The sequence below is a fragment of the Scylla paramamosain genome, chromosome 4 (assembly GCF_035594125.1).
Source record: "Scylla paramamosain isolate STU-SP2022 chromosome 4, ASM3559412v1, whole genome shotgun sequence".
Taxonomy (NCBI): Eukaryota; Metazoa; Arthropoda; class Malacostraca; order Decapoda; family Portunidae; genus Scylla; species Scylla paramamosain.
In genome coordinates, this window is record NC_087154.1 from 24,050,318 (window position 1) to 24,075,063 (window position 24,746).

General features: G+C 37.0%; 1 protein-coding gene across 10 annotated transcripts in view; it reads right to left on the reverse strand.

Moving 5' to 3' along the window:
* Window positions 1-239: 239 nt before the first annotated feature.
* The window catches only part of LOC135099897 (deoxynucleoside triphosphate triphosphohydrolase SAMHD1-like), a 101,748-nt gene continuing 77,241 nt past the window's right edge, over window positions 240-24,746 (reverse strand). For 7 of the 10 annotated variants that reach the window (XM_064002562.1, XM_064002556.1, XM_064002561.1 and 4 more), the window contains 3 exons: window positions 24,049-24,254; window positions 21,546-21,660; window positions 240-328 (listed from right to left, as the gene is read on the reverse strand). In XM_064002562.1, coding sequence (XP_063858632.1) covers window positions 248-328; window positions 21,546-21,660; window positions 24,049-24,254 — 402 coding nt within the window. In that variant the 3' untranslated portion in view covers window positions 240-247. Of the gene's footprint in view, window positions 329-8,164; window positions 17,030-21,545; window positions 21,661-24,048; window positions 24,255-24,746 lie in introns of those variants that run through there. The other 3 variants (XM_064002560.1, XM_064002555.1, XM_064002563.1) reach the window with 1 other exon arrangement.

A 24,746-nucleotide genomic window follows, 5' to 3' on the forward strand; every position in this document is an offset into this window, starting at 1 on the left:
TAAAGACTGATACTCAGAGCTGGTGATTTGTCCAAATTAGCACTCTAGTTCCCTATATGAAAGTGATTAAACTGACATCAGTTAATACTATGCCTAAGGTTTCTTGGTCTATGGCAGAATAACTGCTAAGACTCACCTGTGTAGATACAAGACTCATCACTACCATGACCAGCTTCTCATACCTGTCTGTCTGATGTACTATGGATATTCATTGCCCTACTTCCCCTGTTGCCACTCACCTTGTCTCTCAGGGGTTGGTGATGCATAGCTCCCTCATGGGTGTTAAGAAGGGGCAGTGGCATAGGTCTTGTTTCAATGGCCGCAGGAACTGGAAAAAAGGTGAAGATCTGATACATGGCATTATGTCTCTTCCTCTTCCCCTTTTTGTGGTCATCCTCATGTGGCACTGTTCTGATTGGCTGTTTCTCCCTCCATAGGTTTTTCCTATTTGTTTTTTGTCTTTCCTTTCCTCTTTTTGTTTCTGCAATCCTACCAAGTCCTAAATTTCCATGGCCTATTTCTATTAAAATATCTTAAATAATTCATTTCAAGCACAGACTTTCCTTAGTCTAGTTAGTCATGTGCAATCTGAACAGAGGAGTGGTATGGAGGTGGGGAAGATTTTCATGGTTACTAATGCAAGTATTTCAAAAGAAAACAGCAATACATTAGGATTGGTGCAGCCTTTAGCACCATGATCAAGGTCTAAGCACCCATTATAAACTTTCAGTTGTTTGGCTCTTTTGAACTTAAATTTGGCATTTTGGTATAATTTCTATATTTGAACCAGAAATGGTTTTGTCCCTGACATAGCCTATATTGGAGTTTAGGTTTTTTCTTCCTTATTGCCTAATGCTTAAAGGTGTCTATGGTATGGTAATAATGTTCTCTTGCAACCATATATGTATTACGGGTCTAAAGTAAACATTTAGTTTCCTAAACAAATCAAATGCATCCTTGATGTTTAGGATTTGTTCCCTTAATTCCCTTTTGATATTTTCTCTCTGGGAAATAATTGAGGAAAAATACAGCTCACATTTCATTGCTAGTAATATTTTAGGCTTCCAGGGACTTCAGTAGGCTTTCAAACTTCCCCCAAAAATATTTAAGACTTGTTAGATTGTACTGAGTCTTTTGCAAATTGGCAGTCTCACTCACTAAGACACCTTATTGTTTCCTTTTGCCATGTGTTTCTTTCAAAAGTTGAATGGCAGATTCATAATTTGAGGCCTTTATTAAGTGTGTTGCTTCCCCCTGAGATAGAAGAGTTTTTGGATGCCAGTTAGATCCTTATTCTTGTGTATGGAACATTGAAACACATCCCAGAACTCCATCCATCTAATTAAATCACCATGGAATGTGGGTAAACTTAATTTGGGCAATTTGAATTTTGTTCTTTTTCTTATGTTTTTGGGTTTTACTTTTGAGGGATGTCTAACTTGACGAGATATCTAATTTAATTCTTCCTACTGAGTATCCTCCACCACTGCTTCTTGCAGGTTAGCCATTTCTACTTAATCATATACTTCTTCATTAATGATATTAATCTTAGCAAGTACATTCTGGATGGTAGTTTGTTTGGCCCTTAATTTATACATGTTAGCAATGTGAATAAAAATTCAAAGGCTTCAATGTCATTGGTTATGGTGGTGATGCAAGCTTTTAACTCTGCTTTGATGAATTTTAGCTTTTTCAGATCCCCCATTTTAATTTAGGGATGGTAACTGATAGATCAGAATATATGTTGTTTCAGGATAAACAAGTTGTTAGTAATAGTAAGTTTGTACTGCATCACAACCACTGAACTGTTGCCAAGTTGTACCACCAAGTTGGCTTAATGCACTCCACTGTTTTGTAATTGGTTCAAAGGACCATATGGAAAATAATGTGGTTTGTTAGTGGAGTTCCAGATTATACATATTATTTAGCTAGGTTGGGTGGACTTAACCTAACACAGGCATGAGTATAGTTAATTAGCTGAGGAGGAGGCAGTAGACACCTGCCGAAACGATAATTACTCCCAGTGAGGTCTAAAGCACTGTTCAGGGGGTGCTGTGAACTTATCATTAAACCCAGCTGTGACCTCACTGAACGTTTCCCTTTGTGTCTCACAACACAAGGGGGTAGTCACAGCCTGCCCTCTAAAGACAACTCTCTTCCTCCACACAAAACTACAAGCACCTAATAACACACACACCCTTCACTCCAAAAATTTTAAAATCATGGCGACTCCTACACCAGCCTCGGAGTCCCCATCTGGGGAGGGGACCATAAATGTCCCCAGGTCGGACTGCCTTTCCGTCGACGACCCTAAGTGTCTTGACACCCCCCTCAACTTTTTCTTCATTAACTTCTGCAACATTCGCGGTCTAAGATCTAATTTTCAATCTGTAGAACACCACCTCTCCTCTTCTAAACCTCATCTTCTTTTCCTCACTGAAACTCAGGTGTCTGAGGCAACTGACAGTAGCCCCTTTTCTGTTCCCTCCTACTTTCTCTATCCTCATTTTCGATCCAAAGCTGGATGCTGCGTTTATGTGCGCAATGACTTAACCTGCTCTCGTGCCCACGCTCTTGAATCTTCCGAGTTTTCCACCATCTGGCTACGACTACAGAGTCATTCTCATACTAAATTTATCTGTGCTGTATACCTCTCTCCTAACTCCTCTGACTATAAGAAATTCTTTGACTACTTAACTTCCAAAGTGGAGCACATTCTGACCCTCTTCCCTTTTGCAGAGATCTCCATTCTTGGAGACTTCAATGTTCACCACCAGCTTTGGCTTTCCTCTCCCTTCACTGACCATCCTGGTGAACTAGCCTACAACTTTGCTATCCTCCATGACCTAGAGCAATTGGTGCAACACCCTACTCGTATTCCTGACCGTCTTGGAGATACGCCCAACATTCTTGACCTTTTCCTGACCTCTAATCCTTCTGCTTATGCTGTCACCCTTTCTTCTCCGTTGGGCTCCTCCGATCACAATCTCATATCTTTATCTTGTCCTATCACTCCAATCCCTCCTCAGGATCCCCCTAAGCGAAGGTGCCTCTGGCGTTTTGCCTCTGCTAGTTGGGGGGACCTGAGGCGGTATTTTGCTGATTTTCCTTGGAATGACTACTGCTTCCGTGTCAGAGACCCGTCTTTGTGTGCTGAGCGCATAACAGAGGTGATAGTGTCTGGCATGGAGGCGTACATTCCTCACTCTTTTTCTCGTCCTAAACCTTCTAAACCTTGGTTTAACACAGCTTGTTCTCGTGCTATACATGATAGAGAGGTGGCCCACAAAAGGTACTTAAGCCTTCCTTCACCAGAATCTCATGCACTTTATATTTCTGCCCGGAACCATGCCAAGTCTGTTCTCCAACTAGCCAAAAACTCCTTCATTAACAGAAAATGTCAAAACCTTTCAAGATCTAACTCCCCTCGTGATTTCTGGCATCTAGCCAAAAATATCTCCAATAACTTTGCTTCTTCTTCTTTCCCTCCTCTACTTCAACCAGATGGCACCACTGCTATCACATCTATTTCTAAAGCTGAACTCTTTGCTCAAACCTTTGCTAAAAACTCTACCTTGGACGATTCTGGGCTTGTTCCTCCCTCTCCTCCACCCTCTGACTACTTCATGCCTCGTATTAAAATTCTTCGTAATGATGTTTTCCATGCCCTCGCTGGCCTAAACCCTCAGAAGGCTTATGGACCTGATGGGGTCCCTCCTATTGTTCTCCGAAACTGTGCCTCCGTGCTTGCACCTTGCCTAGTCAAACTCTTTCAGCTCTGTCTGTCAACATCTACCTTTCCTTCTTGCTGGAAGTTTGCCTACATTCAACCTGTTCCTAAAAAGGGTGACCGCTCTAATCCCTCAAACTACCGTCCTATTGCTTTAATTTCCTGCTTATCTAAAGTTTTTGAATCTATCCTCAACAGGAAGATTCTTAAACATCTATCACTTCACAACCTTCTATCTGATCGCCAGTATGGGTTCCGTCAAGGCCGCTCGACTGGTGATCTTCTGGCTTTCCTTACTGAGTCTTGGTCATCCTCTTTTAGAGACTTTGGTGAAACTTTTGCTGTTGCCTTGGACATATCAAAAGCCTTTGATAGAGTCTGGCACAAAGCTTTGATTTCCAAACTACCCTCCTACGGTTTCTATCCTTCTCTCTGTAACTTCATCTCAAGTTTCCTTTCTGACCGTTCTATTGCTGCTGTGGTAGACGGTCACTGTTCTTCTCCTAAATCTATTAACAGTGGTGTTCCTCAGGGTTCTGTCCTGTCACCCACTCTCTTCTTATTATTCATTAATGATCTTCTAAAACAAACTTCTTGTCCTATCCACTCCTATGCTGATGATACCACCCTGCACTTTTCCACGTCTTTTCATAGACGTCCAACCCTTCAGGAGGTAAACATATCACGCAGGGAAGCCACAGAACGCCTGACTTCTGATCTTTCTAAAATTTCTGATTGGGGCAGAGCAAACTTGGTATTGTTCAATGCCTCAAAAACTCAATTCCTCCATCTATCAACTCGACACAATCTTCCAGACAACTATCCCCTCTTCTTCAATGACACTCAACTATCCCCCTCTTCTACACTGAACATCCTCGGTCTGTCCTTTACTTATAATCTGAACTGGAAACTTCACATCTCATCTCTAGCTAAAACAGCTTCCATGAAGTTAGGTGTTCTGAGACGTCTCCGCCAGTTTTTCTCACCCCCGCAGCTGCTAACTCTGTACAAGGGCCTTATCCGTCCATGTATGGAGTATGCTTCACATGTCTGGGGGGGTTCCACTCATACTGCTGTTCTAGACAGGGTGGAATCAAAAGCTTTTCGTCTCATCAACTCCTCTCCTCTAACTGACTGTCTTCAGCCTCTCTCTCACCGCCGCAATGTTGCATCTCTAGCTGTCTTCTACCGCTATTTTCATGCTAACTGCTCTTCTGATCTTGCTAACTGCATGCCTCCCCTCCTTCCGCGGCCTCGCTGCACAAGACTTTCTTCTTTCTCTCACTCCTATTCTGTCCACCTCTCTAACGCAAGAGTTAACCAGTATTCTCAATCATTCATCCCTTTCTCTGGTAAACTCTGGAACTCCTTGCCTGCTTCTGTATTTCCACCTTCCTATGACTTGAATTCCTTCAAGAGGGAGGTTTCAAGACACTTATCCACCAATTTTTGACCACTGCTTTGACCCTTTTAGGGACTGGCATTTCAGTGGGCATTTTTTTTATTAGATTTTTGTTGCCCTTGGCCAGTATCCTTCCTACATAAAAAAAAAAAAAAAAAAAAAAATGAATAAGTCCACATGATGAAGTGGACTAGGAGAGCTGATTGTGGGTCTATATAAGCTGATTGTGGGTCTATATATGTAGATTATGCTGGTGGTTCCAATATTTTCATAATCCTGGATCATAGCCACATTTTTAATCTAAATTTTTTAATAGATTCAAATTTAAATTGTAACGACGTGGAATCTTAATATCAAGTTATCTCTTCACAAAACATTAATTATATAATGGTTTTGTTAGTTTAGTTTCAAAAGTGGTGTCTACACCAATTCCTTTCCATATCAGTTGTTCTGTAACATTTTGTAATGTTGACTGAAGGAGTGATTCAGTGTTACAATTCTACCTCCCAGTTCACTAAGGTTTAGGAGCATTTCCCTATTTTTTTTTTATTGCTTTGTCCTTTAACCCTTTATGTCTATTAAAATCATCCATGACTATCCATCTTTCTTTTCCTACTAGTTCCTTTATTTCTGTCAGGGCTATATATTTTTATCAAATTTTCATCTCTGCTTCCTGTGCCTTTCACTCCCCTATATATACCTGTTCACCACCAGCTTAACCAATTTTTATGTCATCTTTATTGTAATAATGTTTCCTTTCTTACACCCAAGGTATGCACAGTGCTCTTTCAAAAAAAAATTATATTTTTTTATTTTTTATTAATAATTATTCCAGCTTCTCCCTTTTCTTCACCAATCATTCTATCTCTTCCTAATCCTGTCCCTCCTTCCTGCCAACTCCTTCCATGCCATCCAGTCTCTGCTATTACATCAAAATTCTTACATTCCTCTTTTAATTTTCTCCATTTACTCTCATTCCAATCTGTTCAGTTACTGAGGACACAGCTAAATTTTTTCTGGCATGAGTGATGAGCTACTTATATCTCATGCTTGTCTCTCTCTATTTCCTGTACTCTTCTCTCTGCCTCTGGTCTTCCTTTATTTTTCAACAATCACCACCACCTACTTTTTAACTTTTCTTAAATGTACTCCATCTCTGCCCCATACCTGAGATGTACTCCATCTCTGCTCCATACATGGTTCCACTCTATTCTTTTATGTAGCTGAATGCCATCTCTTTTATAAAGATTTTAATTACTGTTTTCTGCCAGATTTATTTTTGTTTTAAAGTCTATCTTCTAATCCTTACCATTCTCTTGCTCAACTCTACTTACTGCGTTTCCAGCAATTACCATTTTTAGTAATCTATTTCAGCTATAGTTTTAGCATCCTCTGGCTGCTCTGGAACAAGCATGATCAGTCCTGTAGGCAATTGCTCAATGGTCAAAGGCAGTATTTCTCAACCTGGAGGAAATTTCCCCCTGGGGTGAAATTTTAGGATTAAAGTATGGAAATCTATTGAAGGAAATAAATATGACTAGCTATACGTGTACAAATAAAAATTTGCTACTTTTGCCTTTAGTAGTGACTATATATGATAATTTTGGTAAATATTCCAGAGTTCTTTTTTGTTTTTACATTTCCTTGTCACTCTATGAAGGGAAATCTTATCAGGTGAACTGGTTGGAAGGGGAAAAACCTGAAATAAGGTGAGAAAACTGGTCAAAAGGATCTACTATAGGGATCTGGCAGGACATTCAAAGCTGACCTAAATCACTGGGATCTTGGTGATCACTGAGTACCTGACTGCCTAACTGGTAACATGTCAGAAAGGCATGCTATCATGTCCTGTCATGGCTTCAATCATAGCAAAGCACAGCAGATAAATTTCTCATTGTTTTCATGATATTTCAAAGATGGGCATCAAAATGAGACTATTGAAGGAAGGGTGGTTGTGGCTGGAAAGTTAAACCAGAAAACATGCTACTCCGGAATAATGGAGGAACTCATGTTGTCCTATCCTTTAAGTAGATGCTGAGTTTGGTTGCACTTTAGCTCCACTAATTATTGGAATTTGCAGTCTTTTCACCATGACTGCTGGTACTGTTCTACTGAAGTGTGGAAACAATTATATACTTTGCTTTACATATCATATTGCTCTCTGCCACTCTATGTATGTTCATACAGAGTGTAAACATGAGTTTCTGCAGATATTGCTAGAGGTGAAAGCACAAGTTTTCTAAGTAGAAAATATTTTATGCACATATGCATTTTAAGGCTTTGTTTAGTTGTGTTATGAAATTCAAGTGTGGACAGACAACACATTCACAATGGCCAAGCAGGCATCCATAATGTTGACGCAGGATGTCCATTGGTGAAATTGTGAATTATTCATTCATGTTTTCTACAAGTTGTGGAGCATTACAGTATCCCATAATGGGTAGTGTTATTAATGGGTAGGTAATTTATTGATAAACATTACACAATGATAGCATGACTATAATTAACAATAAAATAATATGGTATGTGGCACCATGTGTCCCTGGGCAGGGAAGGGGAGGTACGAGGCTAGCAGGAAGTCAGCTGTTTGTTAGTCAGTCACTTGCAGTTTCCCACTAAGACAGCAACAGTGAATATGTTTAGATTTGTTGTATAAATCTGAGAGAAAAAATTGCCAGCAATACCATAAACATACTTACAGTAATGTGGAGTATGTGTTTCTCTACAGATTCATAATTTCATCAATGGACATCCTGCATCTACACATGAATGCCATGAATGCCTGCTGGAGCATTGTGAATGTGTTGCCTGCCTACACTTGAATATCATAACTTGGCTAAACAAGGAATTAAAATGAATATGTGCAAAGAACATTTTCTACTCGTACTTAGAATAACTTGTACTTTCACTTCTAGCAATATCGGCAGAAACTCATGTTATGCCCTGTATGATTCCATGCTTACTTTACAAGGTGTTTATTAAGTCATATGGTGTGACAGGTTTCTTGATTTTTTTTCTGACTTAAAAACACACTGAAAATTGCACAATTTTATTTAGTATTTCAACAATATTATACTTCATCTTCAGGACATTACTAATATTTGTTTTAATGTGTGAAGAAGGGCCATGGACACACAAACTGTGGGTGAAAAAAAAAAAAAAGGTCACTTCTTTATACTCTTCAAAATAAGAGGGCAAAATAAGCAAAGTAAGTTCCAAATTTTATCTGTGAAAGGGATCAAAACTACAGGAAGAGAATTCCACTTTTATCAGTGAAAGTAATAAATAAGTAATGATGCTGGTTAAATTTTGCACTAATATGATGAATAAAGTAAGGGTAAGAGTAAGTAGAAGAAGGTTTTGTACAAAACTGTGGCATGGGGGATTTATTCAGTATGCAAGTTCAGAAGAGCAATAATTGGTAAAATAATGACAGAATATAGTAAGAGATGCAACTCTGTGGCAGAGTGTAAGAAGTGAAAATGATTAATATTTAATATAGCTGTTACTGGAGCTTTCCCATGTACTGGAGCCATACTTCACTGTGTTTACTGTATACAGTAAACACCTAGAAGGAAAGAATTGACAGTGACAACACAGAACACCAAACATCATGAAAGCTCTTTAGCCAACAGATGAAATATGAAACTACAAGTTAAGATTTTCAGTAAAAGATGGTCAAAGTACATTCAGTGTAAGAGAGAAAGATAATTAAATGTTACTTTAGAAGAGGGAATAATTGTCTGTAAAGTTGTGTTGATTAGATTAATGAAGGAACAGATTTTTTGAGGCACCAAACAAAAGTTTATGCAGTCACTTCTAGAAATTACAGAAAAATAAAAGAAATTAGTGTCATCTTGCTTCTCTCTGTCAGGACAGATTAATTCCAGCTGAGTTGGCTCTCTTGCAAATAAAATAAGAAGTGCAGGATAGTCATCAGCATAAAAAATGGATAATTTAAGTCTTAACCAAGATACTCAATAAGTAATGGAGAGAGAGTGGGTGATAGGAGCGAACTCTGTAGGATATCACTATTAATAAAGGACCCCATACACATTCTTGCCAAATCCGTCTCAGTTCTCATTCAGGCCAGTCCAAAAAGAGATCCACAGATAATTCTGCTGGCTGCATCTGACCAACTTCAGTTTTGCTCAGACTTTGTATGCTGCGGACATGGCCTCTTCTGAAGATTTGTCATATATTGGCAGCAGTGTATGCTGCAGACATGGCCTCTTCTTCTGAAGATTTGACATATATTGGTATTAGGAGCTGCTGCTGCAATTTAGATTGTAGAAACATTTGGGAAACCAATAAGAAATGAAAGTAGACAAGACAGTGGCTCATGAATAGGAATGAGCTATCACATGCTTTACTAAAGGAACTAAAAACCAGGAGACTGGTATAGAGAATTTTGTTTTCCTTTATCACCTGTTTTCTTTGGAATTTATTTTTCATAGGTATGGGTGTTTGTATAATCCAATAAACAGAATCCAAAATTCTTCATCTGCTGATATTGATGTTATTTTGATACAGAGTTCATGTTATCTCATGGTAAATTGATAAGAGATTGAAGCTTGATGTCTCATGCCTCCATACATATTCCAGTCATCAATCACTGGAAGGTAAGCCTGATGTCAGAAATCTGTTATTGACAGATCATGAGCTCCACAGTACAGTTGGCAGACTCCTCCCATATTGATGCTGTCATACACAATCACTTTTACTTAGTCTCAGCAGACAGAATGTGTTTAGGGGCCATAATTTAAGAACACCTCTACCACTGCAGCATTAGAATGGGCATATAAGGATAAAGTAAAGGTGTAAGAATGGTTAGGATTGTAAGAGGGATACCTTGAAAGTAAAGATTTATTCTTGACTCTTTCAAATGGTTCTAATGTGTGTAAAGATGGCATCTTCAGTTCTCTGAGGAGCCTTGAATTGAGGCTCCTCAGAGCTCTGCCCACTTAACCACTGAAGAACAGAGCAACAGAGTTGCTTGGTGTGATGCCCAGGGAAAAAGTGTCATACAATTCATTGGTGAGGCTTCCCTCACAGAGATTGCAGCAGCCTTCACCACCTGCTGCTTGAAGTTTATGCCATTTAGGTCTTGTAGGCCTTGTGATATTGTCAGTTAAATAAAAGTAATCATATAGGATTGATTCTTTGCTTTTTCTGGTTGAGGCAGAGAGACGGGCAGACACTTGAGTTACTCATGTTTAATGGTTGTTACATCTAAAGAAGTGGCATTTAGTAATATGTTGTATGTAGCCTGGTTAAGACATTCTGGATAAAAATGATGCAAAAAATGGGCCAAATATTACTAAAAAGTTGCTGGATGGTACTGTACATATGGCAGTTTTGCAATGAAATATCAAAATGTATTTTTGCTGGTATTTTTACGCTGTGTATTTTGGGTGTGTTCCATCTCTTAGGTATCCTTATTTATCATCCCAGTCTGTCTAGACAGACTGTATAATATGACAAAATATTTTCTATTATTAGCAATTATGGGGCAAGGGGAAACTAGTTGTAGGAAACATGTCTAGCAGCTGTCCAGGTCACAGTTCATTAACAGAGGCAAGAGCTAGGTCCTTTGCCCTGCTGCTCAGAATCTACCATGTCTAGGCAACGTTCTTTCCTGTTTACTGCGTCTTCAGACCTGTTTTACTTCATCATCTGTGGAAATGCAAGCCACTCTGTAGAGTATTTTAGCATGAATTGGTTGTATCAGTCATGATCTCACACTACATTATGGCATTGTACCAGAACACAACGATGTGTTAGGAGTTGTGGCCCAAGACAAGACGGCCATTCAGACACTTTTACCTGCTCCGCCAGAATGCCCTGACTTCCATGCTCATTGTATGCAAGTGTTACTACTAATTTAATTTTACTACTCATTTAATTTTAAACAATTCATGATACGTGGTTTTAATAATGGTTTTCATCCACGAGTTAATTGTATGCAGATAATTCTGTGTGCTCCAGATTATGCTGAAAACATCAGCTTGTTTTCACCTACCATGTTTGCATTGCTACCCATGAGTGGCTGTCTTTCGGTCCACCCGGCTGTCTTTCGGTCCACCCCACTGCCCCATCTATTTTTCAAAAAAGGTTCCCTGGGAGCCTCGAAAGTTTGCACTCCAGGGTAATTGTAAAGTTCTAAGGCTCCCAGGAGACCTGCATGAAAGGAATACATGGGAAAATGCCTGTTTTCAAAGTGCTTGTGAAGAACTGAAGAAGACACCTTAAGGCAACTGTAGAAATTGCACTGAAATCTCTATGAAATTACAACTATGGTTAAGTAAGGAAAGATTGATGCAGTGGATCAGCCATAAAAAGTCATGCTGATCATCAGATTTTAGTTTGTGAAGAGATAGATGCTTAAGAATTTTCCTGTTGAAGATGGACTTAAAAGCTTTTAAAAGAGAGGAAATTAAAGATATATGTTACTAGTTTGCAGGACTGGAAAGGTCAAACTTCTTAGGAACCGAATGAATATAGGCAAACTTCCAGGAAGGAAAGATGGATAGGTAATTTAGGCAAACCTCCAGCAAGAAGGAAAGATAGGTGTTGAAAGATGTGGAATAGTTTGACCAGCCAGGGTGTGAGCTTATAAGTACAATTTCTGAGAATGATAGAAGGCACTCCATAAAACTACAATAACAGGCATAATATAGTCAGATAAATGATAATATAGTCATACAAACAATTTAGGCAAACTTACAGCAAGAAGAAAAGATAGGTGTTGACAGAGGTGGAATAGTTTGACCAGCCAGGGTGTGAGCATGTAAGTACAATTTCTGAGAATGATATAAGGCACTCCAAAAAACTACAATAACAGGCATAATATCATGAGATAAATAGTAATATAGTCAGACAAACGATAATGGCACAGCCTGTCAAGCCGAAGCTTCCCGACAGACATGTTTACATATTATTTGATTTAGTGTTTACACTGGCACAAACTGAGAATATTTACTCAATGTGTAAAACAAGAACAATTAATGATAATAATAATAATAATAATAATAATAATAATAATAATAATAATAATAATAATAATAATGATACCAACAACAATAGCAATGACAGTAATAAAAAACATTACACTCGTGAAATAGAGTTCATACCACACACTACATAACCACACTAGAAAATATATACAAAGTAACAGTCCTCTTATTCAAAGCAATGTAGAAACCCTGCATGAACAAAAATATTATTAACTAGTTCTTAAGTTTTAACAGTGGTATGTATATAATATTAATTATTTTGGCAATTATATAAATATGTTTTCACAGACTTTTTAAAAATGGATAAATTAACACTATTGACAAGTCTTAATGTAAAATGGGCATCTAGAAATTTTATTTTGAGCTGTTGATATTTTTTTAATGGAGGACTGCCAGATACAGGCCCAGGCTGATACACAATAGATGAGATGGGGGTAACAAAGTGTGTAATAAGTACTAGTGAGGGATTCAGGTGAGATTATTGTGAACTCTGTATAAAATACCACACATCCTTGCTACTTTGTGACCAAAGAGATCTGCTGGTTCCAATTCATATTCTCATCCATATAACTATCCCAAAATTTTGTGAATTTTATTGTCTAATGTGTTTGCTTCTGTGGTTACAGGGGAATATTATGTTGTACTGAATGATTTGGAAAAAAAAAAAAAAATGTAATTAGATTTTGTAATATTCAGACTCAGATTATTAAATTTAGTCCAATGATTTTTTTTTTTCTAATTCTGTAGTAAAATTTATGTGAGGATCATCAATGTTCACATTATCTACTAATAGATTTGTATCATCAGCATAAATAGTGCATTTAAATTTAGAACTTACATTAACAATGTCATTTATATAGATGGGAAAAAGAATTGGTCCTAATATTGACCCTTGTGGTACACCCTTGTTGATTGGCCTAAAAGAAGAATGTGTGGAGTTGCAGTATACAGCTTGTGACCTATTGATTAAATAATTTTTCAAATAGTTTTAATGGAATTCATCTAACACCATAGTGACTAAGCTTATTCAACAGAATTTTGTGACTCAGTGTATTGAATGCTTTAGATAGGTCTAAGAATATTCCTATTAAATCATGTTTCTTTTCTAGATATTGATTTACATTAGATGTGAAATAGCTCTTCTGTGGAATGCACCTGCCCTGATCCCATGCTGATAGTCTGTGAGTACTATTAATTTCAAAAAATGTGACAAGACAGAAAGTAATACCTTTTCAAAAACCTTGCTGAATGCTTGAATTATTGAGATAGTCCTGTAATTATTAATATCGGATCTATTGCCTGATTTAAGTAATGGCACAACTTTGGCATCTTTCAGTGCATCCAGAAAGATGTCACCTTTTAATGTCAAATTCACTGTGTTAATGAAAGACAGTGGCAGCCAAAGCTAGTGGTGAACATAGGTGTACCCACATAAATAATCTGTATGTTCAAGTATGTGAGCTGTACACAAAAATACTCATATAATATATCGCATGTATATATTTACTTTTACCATCTGCAATGTCAATGCTAGGAAGGTGAGTGTAGACAGCATGATGCCTATCTCCTTCAATATGCTGCTGCTTGGCATATGTAACAGCTAAAAGTAATACTAGGTGGGAGGGATGTAGCAAACAGAATTTAAATCTGCAGTGGAGCAGTGAACAAAATTTGGACTTGTAGTGCCTCTCACTTGTATCTCCAGGTGTTTGTAACTCAGATGTTCATAAGTATAGGTTGTGTTTGTTTTTACATGCTATAACTACTAGTCTCAGATTTAGAATTTTTTTTGTAACTTGGAAAAAGTAAATTAAATAAATAAATAAATAAATAAATAAATATAAATAATGTATCCTAACTGAGGGTTTTACCCTAGCCAGAGGATTCATTTAAGAGATAAACAGCATACAAGTATTTAATAAGAGTAATAGTAAAGTCTCAGACAGATGGTGGAAGATTCAAGAATGAGAGCATAAAAAGCAAAACTTTAATATGAATGTGTCATTCATATTAGAGAATCCACATAACTTATTGCAATCTAAAACCCCTTCACAAATATGTTCCTTATTTTTACTTGTCTCAGAAACACCACATAGTATCTTCACTCATATGAGGGTAGTGTATGCATCTGATGCATTCTCACACACACACTCAAAGGCTTGAATTCAAAGAATGAACAAACAGCAGACATGTTCATCCTTAAAAGGCTGTTTGTAGTAAGAGATACTCTTTATTCTAAAGGAAGAAATGTAGGATAGATAGGATGAAGTTGCTTCCTCATTTGCAATTTGCTCCAGCTGTAGCTAACAGTTAAGGGAAAAATTTTTAAAGGAACAATACTATCACTACTGCAACAGCTATTTGGGCACAGCTAGCAGCAAAAAATTAGAATAATAAAACTAACTAAATAGGCAAATATAATTAATTAATTCAGGTAATTAGATTTTGCTATGATAATGGAGATCTTAGTTGTGGATTACAGCCAAAGTACTTGTTCAATATATTTTTGAAAGCTCTTCATGTTACACTACTGATCACATTGGAGGATAAATAATTACTTACATTAATGACCAGATTAAAAAGTGTTTCTTAATTGACAAATCTATCATGGATTATCTTAAAACTGTAACGTCTCCTCATAATGTCTGATTGTTCAAGTGTAAAATAATCTTCAGCAATTACTGTATGTTAACCTATGCTATGAATCTTGAACAACTCTAATGGGCCACCATGCATCCTTCATTTCAAGAAAGTCTTCATCAAGACTTTCTTGAAATCATCATTATTCTTGCTTTACTCCTGTTTGTAAGCAGAATAACTTTCTCTTTGACTATGTACATGCACAGCCATGTAAGATTTATAGGAATAACTAAAAATATACTATTTCTGATTCTTTACTTCCCATATGATACTGGAAGATGCAAGGTGACACACAAGATACTCATAGAAATCTTTCACTTTCTCATATCTTTTCATACAAAATCTGAAAGCCCACACTGCTGCCTAGCACCACACTGCCAGAGTTGCCAGATCCACAGTTTATCTGTTGAACTGGGCTGTTTCTGGTGAAAATTGGCTTGGAAAAAATCATAATCACAGGTTGGCAGTTTCTGGAATATTTTTCCACATAAAGTCATGGCATATTGGGGCAATAAGCTTCAGATTTTGAAAATGTTTGATACATTAGCACCTGGTCATGATAATACTCAAGAAGGATTGTCACATGTTAGGCTGCTTGTGTGTACATGTGAGGGGCAGTGCTCGGCTGATGTCTACATGCGTCATGATTATCCACTAGTAGTTCTTATTTAATGTCCTGTTTAAGTTGTTTAGTAAATGTGTGTTGTTTAATATTCCCTTATTTGTGGTACATAGGAATAAGTGCTGGTATAGATACTGTTGAAAAAGCTATGCTTCCTCAATATTTGATAGAGAATAACAATATGTTTTCATGTGCAGGACAATGTAAGGATCAAATTACAGGCAAGGTTTGTGGTAACTCTAAATTACAATACAGAAAGCTAATGATGAAGTAAGTACAAATAATAAGTACCATGTATACTTATGCAAATTGCTAAGGGGAAAATAAGTACAGCAGTTGTAAATACTGTGTGTAGAGCAAGATATGTTCCAAAATTCAGAAAATTCTGGAATTCATTAAGTGCCAGGTACCAAGAGTTCCGGATAAAAGATCATATACCTATAGTTCATTCAGCAACTGTATATGAAGAACTGCCAAATGCCCTTTAGAAGTCCTGCTATACAACTTTTAGAGATTTACTTTCACTGCATACATAAAAAATGTAGTAAAAGAAATCAAGTTAGTCAAACATGAATAATTAATACAGAAACTAATTGAAATATCTTCACTCATACAAGAGCAGCTCATGTATTTGATGTGGTTTGCTTAGTAAAAGTTGTTTTAGTACTGCCAGGTAGACAATGTAACTGCACTATGAATCCCAGGTGGTTTGAATTCAAGACACAGTAAAGATGAGTGAAAAAGTGCACTTGAGTGAAGAGCTGGCATGGCCACATTGAAAGCAAACTAGTGGCATCAGTGAGCTTGCAGGATGTCACTCAGGCAGTGTTGGCAATTTGAGTGAAGAGCTGGCATGGCCACATTGAAAGCAAAGTAGTGGCATCAGTGAGCTTGCAGAATGTCACACGCAGTGTTGCCAAGTACATTATATACATGTTTAAGTAGATAAATAAAAATCTAAATAGGAGGGAATACATATCACAATAAATATAAAATATCATAAACTCTCTCTTGATAGACATAGATACACACATACATACATAAATTAAGAGACTCATCAGAGAAGATGGACAATATCTTACTTTCTTTGACATTGTCACTTATGAGCTATCTCCAGTGGGAACTTGGTTTAGCCCAGTGTGGTTTCAAGAAACAATAAATAAAAAAATAAAATATATAAATAATAGGGAGTAATGATATCTGGAAGAAGCTGTGTACAAGTGATACAACCAATAACAGTTTTTTTGGGGTATTCTGAATTAAGCTGTGACTTGATGAACAGAATACCAGAAGGAAGGTGCAACAATTAAATCATCATCGCATCACCCAATGATACACATACATAGATCACATGAAAATTTGTTTTTCACTCCAGAGATTTCATTAACATTATATTGGGCTTGATTTGGAAGTATTAGTCCATTATAACAAGGGATTACTGGAGTGGAATCCTTAAAAAATCATGCCTGTTTCATTTAAATATAAACTTATAAATACAGTAATTCACTTGCTAAGTAGATTCTGCTTTATGTTACTGTTGAGAAAAGGAGTTTCTGAAACCTTCAGTCATCCATCTATTTATGATTTTCCAAGGAGAAAAGTGGTGGGAAGAGCTCAACCTGGCAAAACAAAAAGTATAATCAGTATAAAAAAAAAAAAAAAAAAAAAAAAAAAAAAAATATATATATATATATATATATATATATATATATATATATATATATATATATATATATATATATATATATATATATAAGCAGGAGCTTTCCTCTGAAACTGAACAAATTTGAGTAGCAGAACGATAATTACTCCCGGTGAGGTCTAAAACACTGTTCAGGGGGTGCTGTGAACTTATCATTAAACCCAGCTGTGACCTCACTGAACGTTTCCCTTTGTGTCTCACAACACTAGAGGGCAGTCACAGCCTGCCCTCTAAAGACAACTCTCTTCCACACAAAACTACAAGCACCTAATAACACACACACACCCTTCACTCAAAAATTTTAAAATCATCATGGTGACTCCTACACCAGCCTCGGAGTCCCCATCTGGGGAGGGGACCATAAATGTCCCCAGGTCGGACTGCCTTTCTGTCGATGACCCTAAGTGTCTTGACACCCCCCTCAACTTTTCCTTCATTAACTTCTGCAACATTCGCAGTCTAAGATCTAATTTTCAATCTGTAGAACACCACCTCTCCTTTTCTAAACCTCATCTTCTTTTCCTCACTGAAACTCAGGTGTCTGAGGCAGCTGACAAGCCCCTTTTCTGTTCCCTCCTACTTTCTCTATCCAAAGCTGGATGCTGCGTTTATGTGCACAATGACTTAACCTGCTCTCGTGCCCACGCTCTTGAATCTTCCGAGTTTTTCACCATCTGGCTACGACTACAGAGTCACTCTTAAACTAAATTTATCTGTGCTATATACCTCTCACCTAACTCCTCTGACTATAAGAAATTCTTTGACTATTTAACTTCCAAAGTGGAGCACATTCTGAACCTCTTCCCTTTTGCAGAGATCTCCATTCTTGGAGACTTCAATGTTCACCACCAGCTTTGGCTTTCCTCTCCTTTCACTGACAATCAAGGTGAACTAGCCTTCAACTTTGCTATCCTCCATGACCTAGAGCAATTCGTATTCCTGACCGTCTTGGAGATACGCCCAACAATCTTGACCTTTTCCTGACCTCTCACCCTTTCTTCTCCGTTGGGCTCCTCCGATCACAATCTCATATCTGTATCTTGTCCTATCGCTCCAATCCCTCCTAAGGATCCCCCTAAGTGAAGGTGCCTCTGGCGTTTTGCCTCTGTTAGTTGGGGGGACCTGAGGAGGTATTTTGCTGACTTTCCTTGGAATGGCTACTGCTTCCGTGTCAGAGACCCGTCTTTGTGTGCTGAGCGCATAACAGAGGTGATAGTGTCAGGCATGGAGGCGTACATTCCTCACTCTTTTTCTCATCCTAAACCTTCTAAACCTTGGTTTAACACAGCTTGTTCTCGTGCTTTACATGATAGAGAGGTGGCCCACAAAAGGTACTTAAGCCTTCCATCACCAGAATCTCATGCACTTTATATTTCTGCCCGGAACCATGCCAAGTCTGTTCTCCAACTAGCCAAAAACTCCTTCATTAACAGAAAATGTCAAAACCTTTCAAGATCTATCTCCCCTCATGATTTCTGGCATCTAGCCAAAAATATCTCCCAATAACTTTGCTTCTTCTTTCCTTCCTCTATTTCAACCAGATGGCACCACTGCTATCACATCTATTTCTAAAGCTGAACTCTTCGCTCAAACCCTTGCTAAAAATTCTACCTTGGACAATTCTGGGCTTGTTCCTCCCTCTCCTCCACCCTCTGACTACTTCATGCCACGTATTAAAATTCTTCGCAATGATGTTTTCCATGCCCTCGCTGCCCTAAACCCTCGGAAGGCTTATGGACCTGATGGGGTCCCTCCTATTGTTCTCCAATAGAACAATATCTACCTTTCCTTCTTGCTGGAAGTTTGCCTACATTCAGCCTGTTCCTAAAAAGGGTGACCGTTCTAATCCCTCAAACTACCGTCCTATTGCTTTAATTTCCTGCCTATCTAAAGTTTTTGAATCTATCCTCAACAGGAAGATTCTTAAACATCTATCTCTTCACAACCTTCTATCTGATCGCCAGTATGGGTTCCGTCAAGGCCGCTCTACTGGTGATCTGCCTTTCCTTACTGAGTCTTGGTCATCCTCTTTTAGAGATTTTGGTGAAACTTTTGCTGTTGCCTTGGACATATCAAAAACCTTTGATAGAGTCTGGCACAAAGCTTTGATTTCCAAACTACCCTCCTACGGTTTCTATCCTTCTCTCTGTAACTTCATCTCAAGTTTCCTTTCTGACCATTCTATTGCTGCTGTGGTAGACGGTCACTGTTCTTCTCCTAAATCTATTAACAGTGGTGTTCCTCAGGGTTCTGCCCTGTCACCCACTCTCTTCTTATTATTCATTAATGATCTTCTAAACCAAACTTCTTGTTCTATCCACTCCTACGCTGATGATACCACCCTGCACTTTTCCACGTCTTTTCATAGACGTCCAACCCTTCAGGAGGTAAACATATCATGCAGGGAAGCCACAGAACGCCTGACTTCTGATCTTTCTAAAATTTCTGATTGGGGCAGAGCAAACTTGGTATTGTTCAATGCCTCAAAAACTCAATTCCTCCATCTATCAACTCGACACAACTTTCCAGACAACTATCCCCTCTTCTTCAATGACACTCAACTGTCCCCCTCTTCTACACTGAACATCCTTGGTCTGTCCTTTACTTATAATCTGAACTGGAAACTTCACATCTCATCTCTAGCTAAAACAGCTTCTATGAAGTTAGGTGTTCTGAGATGTCTCCACTAGTTTTTCTCACCCCCCCAGCTGCTAACTCTGTACAAGGGCCTTATCCGTCCATGTATGGAGTATGCTTCACATGTCTGGGGGGGTTCCACTCATACTGCTCTTCTAGACAGGGTGGAATTGAAAGCTTTTCGTCTCATCAACTCCTCTCCTCTAACTGACTGTCTTCAGCCTCTCTCTCACCACTGCAATGTTGCATATCTAGCTGTCTTCTACTGCTATTTTCATGCTAACTGCTCTTCTGATCTTGCTAACTGCATGCCTCCCCTCCTTCTGCGGCCTCGCTGCACAAGACTTTCTTCTTTCTCTCACCCCTATTCTGTCCACCTCTCCAACGCAAGAGTTAACCAGTATTCTCAATCATTCATCCCTTTCTCTGTTAAACTCTGGAACTCCCTGCCTGCTTCTGTATTTCCACCTTCCTATGACTTGAATTCCTTCAAGAGGGAGGTTTCAAGACACTTATTCATCAATTTTTGACTACTGCTTTGACCCTTTTATGGGACTGGCATTTCAGTGGGCATATTTTTTTATTGGATTTTTGTTGCCCTCGGCCAGTGTCCTTCCTACATAAAAACAAAAACAAAAATAAACAAACAAAAAACAAACAAAAAAAAAATCTTGAGGATTGATAAATTGAGTGAGACTGACTGAAAATAAGAATGGAATAATTTGAGTGTGAGGAAGGATGGATAGTAAATCCTATGGAATGAGTAAGATAGGAGAGTGAGATATCACTCCTTTATCCCTTATCTTGGACAGAGAAGGGGAAGAGAGGTGTCAGGAAGGAAGATTCAAGACAAGATGGGAGAAGAAAGGAGCAGAGGGATTAAGGGATGTATTGTGAAGTAGAAAGATGAAGGGATGTCATAATGGGGAAAAGAGAGTACATGGGGCAAGGAAATGGAGGAAGGGTGAAGGAGGAGAATGGGAATATGGGGAGAAGGTAGAGAGAATAAATATAAGCAGAAAGGATGAGGAGAGAAGAATTAGAGGTAGAGTGGAGAATAAGTGTTCCCTTTTCCTGTCTTCCTCCTTTTCGTTCTCTCATCCACTCCCTTTCTACTTCTACTTCCTCCGTCTCCTTGTCCCTTTTTCCAGTTACATCCACCTTTATATTATTGAAATTTCCTTTTTTTACTTATTCTATTATTTTGTCCTATTTATTTTTCCTTTTTGTTTTACTCTTCTCTCTTTCTTTCCTCTCTGAAGTTTTGTGTCACAGATATGACACACTTTTCATTACTGTGATGAGTAAAAATTATCCAGATCTGCAACCATGGATAAGGAGGTAAAAGAAATCTGCAACTGCATCCATGTCTGGAAATAATATTTTAGCATCTGTAATCATATTACAGATAAAACTGTGTTTTATGAGAAATGCATTTCTGGAATCCACAGACCTCTTAAATTTAGTATCTGATACATCACTACTGCATTCCAGTAGATTCAATTAACAACTATTGAGAGAGAGTTGATGGAACAAATATTCACCAGCAGAGTTGTGTGCACATCATAAGTCAAGTCTCCATTTTCTTGATCTTTCTTCCTTTGGAATTACAGTATGCAAATATGTTTTACTTCAAGATGTATTAACATACTATATACATTCTTTCTCATTTATTCTTTATATTAGGTTAGACTAATAAAATCACATCATTTAAATTTGAAAGATTTAACTATGTACTATAAATCTTGCAACATAAAATATTATTGATTTCCATTTAATATAATAGGTATACTTACATATGGCTCCTTCATGCCAAGTTCTTGGCATGCAGCCATCAGGGTTACTTGGGCATGTTTAAATTTATCTTCTTTGTTGCTTCTACACAAAACTCTAAAGATTTTTTCCTGGAATCTGAAACATTAAAGATAGTAACAGTCAATTCAATATAAAGACTGTGTAACATAGCTAGAACCTAAAAGCCTGCTTGTGTGTTCAATTGCTAGAACCTAAATATCTGCTTGTGTTCAGTCATCATAATCTTGAAAAATAGAGTCCAGATGTACAGATGCTTTATAAAATTACATTACATTAGGTTAAAGTTAAGATAAATTTAACATGTAAATGTATTCCAAGTGGATGACATTACATACTATATCATTTGAAATAATCAAATTTAGAATGATTAATAGTATTAAAACATAAGTGTGGCATCATAGGGAGGGAAAAAAAAATGCTGGTGTTATCTTGAACAGTCAGTATTTAAGCATATCTCCTGGTTCAATAAAGATCCTGTGTTTATTTTATATAACAAGCAATATTTAATTGACAAATCAAACTGGACAATTAGATAAGCTTCTTTCATGCCATCCAAGTGAAACACTGCACATCACCAACCCCTGAAAATTTCATTCTTGTCTCTTTGGGGATTAAATCAGCCCCTACTCCAAATGAGAGAAGTCCAGCTTAATTGAGAGGCTGTGAACTAAATATGACAAGTTCTAAGGAGATAGAAAGGTAATATTCACAATTTAATGCCAATTTCCTTGAGATCAAATTTGGTTCTAAATATTTATTTTCCACAATAAGAATAAATGTGTATGTTTTCTAATTCACTTGGTAATTTCATCTGGTAAGCTTCCACTCTATCATTAATCTACATAGCCACACACCACATTTTTCTGGATCACTTTATAATTTGTAACTATAGCTTTCCATTCTCATGTAATATATTACTTAATACTGGTCATTCTTGCTATGGGCATGAGTGAGAAGGAGAGATGCATTTGAGATACCAATAAGTCAATTTATGACATTTTTCCTTGAACCTAACATAATGCTATGGCCTGAGATACCTGTTTTCATGCACAATTGGACAAACTGTTGGCTGTGTATTTCTACTATAATAAGGGTCAAATCTAACAAATCTCAACAAACTGTTGTCTTCCATGAAAGAGATAAAAAAAAAAATACCACACCAAATTTATTTGAGCAGTAAAGGGTTAAGGGACCATTCACTGTTCATGATGTTCATGAAAATTTTATTCTACAAGCTTCTTATTACTAATAATGTTGTTTCAATATGATTGCAATATCTTTAAAAGAAAAAATAATTAATATAAAATATATACCTTAATTTAATCCATTGAGGTAAAAAAGGTAAAGACCAAAGTGTTTGAAAATTTGTTAGAGTACAGTAAGATGAATGAAAAAAATGTAGATTAGCTACTTTTTTGTTTCAGGGGTTCTTACTCTCAAGAAATTTTTTTAACATTTCAAAATTTTTCAAACACCAGAAACCACTGAACAAAACAATTTAAAAGATAAAAATAAGTTTAAAGAAAATGTAGCTAGTTAGTAATGTACAGCATTAACTGACAAACAAAACAAAAATAAATATAAATAAATAAATAAATAAATAAAAATAAAATAAGATAAAATTGATCTGAAAGTAGTGGTGGAGTTATGAAAAGACGAAAAACTTGGAGTTGAAAAAGCAGTTACGGCAGCACCTGGTGCATGGTGCACCATTCAGAAGCTTCTAGGAGAGAAGGAATGCTGAGACCACACTTCTTTCAGTGCAATTATGGCATTGGGTTATGTTTAATGGGCAACTTAATATCCTTATAACAATAACTATATATATATATATATATATATATATATATATATATATATATATATATATATATATATATATATATATATATTATTTATTTATTTTTTTATGTAAGTGCATTTCTTACCTTAGCAAGATAATCCCCACTTTTGGTACAGTGTTGATGGTCATAACATCCTAATATAGTGGTGAAAAAGCCTTATGAAGTGAAGTGAAGTGAAGTGGTGAGGTGGGACTAAGCCTACCCTCCCCTTTCTCTATATGTGCCTAGAGCACACTGAGGCTTCAGGGCAAAACCTTAGGTCCTGAAGGGAGCCTATGAGACTGCCTTGTCTCACAAACCACTCCAACTTTTGAAATGCATCTCAAAAAAAAAAAAAAAAAAAAAAAAAAAAAAAAAAAAAAAAAAAAACACATTTGCATCTCAGTATCTCTTTAATTAAATCCCCCAGAATTTCAGTCACTTTAAAAGTACTTAATGTGGGAGTGGAGCATTGGAATTACTGCCACATTGGCAGATGGTAGATACATTTTATTCAGGTAAGAACATTTTCCCGTTTTTTTTGTTATAGATAACCAAAACTACCATGAATGGTCCCTATAAAATCGTTACTTAGAGTTACTGCTGCCTAGCACTAGACTATAATTTTTTTTTGACTTATGTACTGAAATTAGATACAAACCTCTCAGGAACCAGAATACTTTCTTCCTTCTTGATTTTCCTGGTCTTCATTGGGGAGTTTTTGTTATAAAAATAGACCATCTCAACAGGGTTCTGATCATCCATCCCGTAATTTAGTTCCACTTGTGTTATTACCAGATCTTGTGGTGTGAGTGTGCTATCTTTTGGAATATTCCTTTCCAGTGCTTCTTTGATATTCTTGAAGGTCTAGTGATAAAAGTCAATTTAGAACATAATTTCAAATGGTATTTCACATATAATGAATACATTTATGAAAAAAATCCATATATATTTTAATCATTCCATTCTTTTATATGATTAAACCATCTTAAGAGTATTTCACATGATCACCTTAACCAATCCTCATTTAATTTCTTCATTTCATACACAAGTGGCATTTCTCAAGTAAATAATTTCAGTATCTTGGATTCTTGATACTTCCTAGTCCTTCATTTTACACCTTGGTCTCTCTAGCATACATAATTGTTGGTACAGTCATTTAAGAAGTTCTTTCCACTTTGATGTTTACTGTCCTCTTTTTCTTCATACATCCTTGGGATCCAAACACCTCTTTCTTGCACAGCTCTTTCTTTTCTCCTAACTTCCATGTTACTTTACTATGCTTGCACAAAAATTAACTAAAGTACTTGAATTTATGAACCCTCTTCTGTTTTTTTTCCATTTAGCCTAATTTTACAT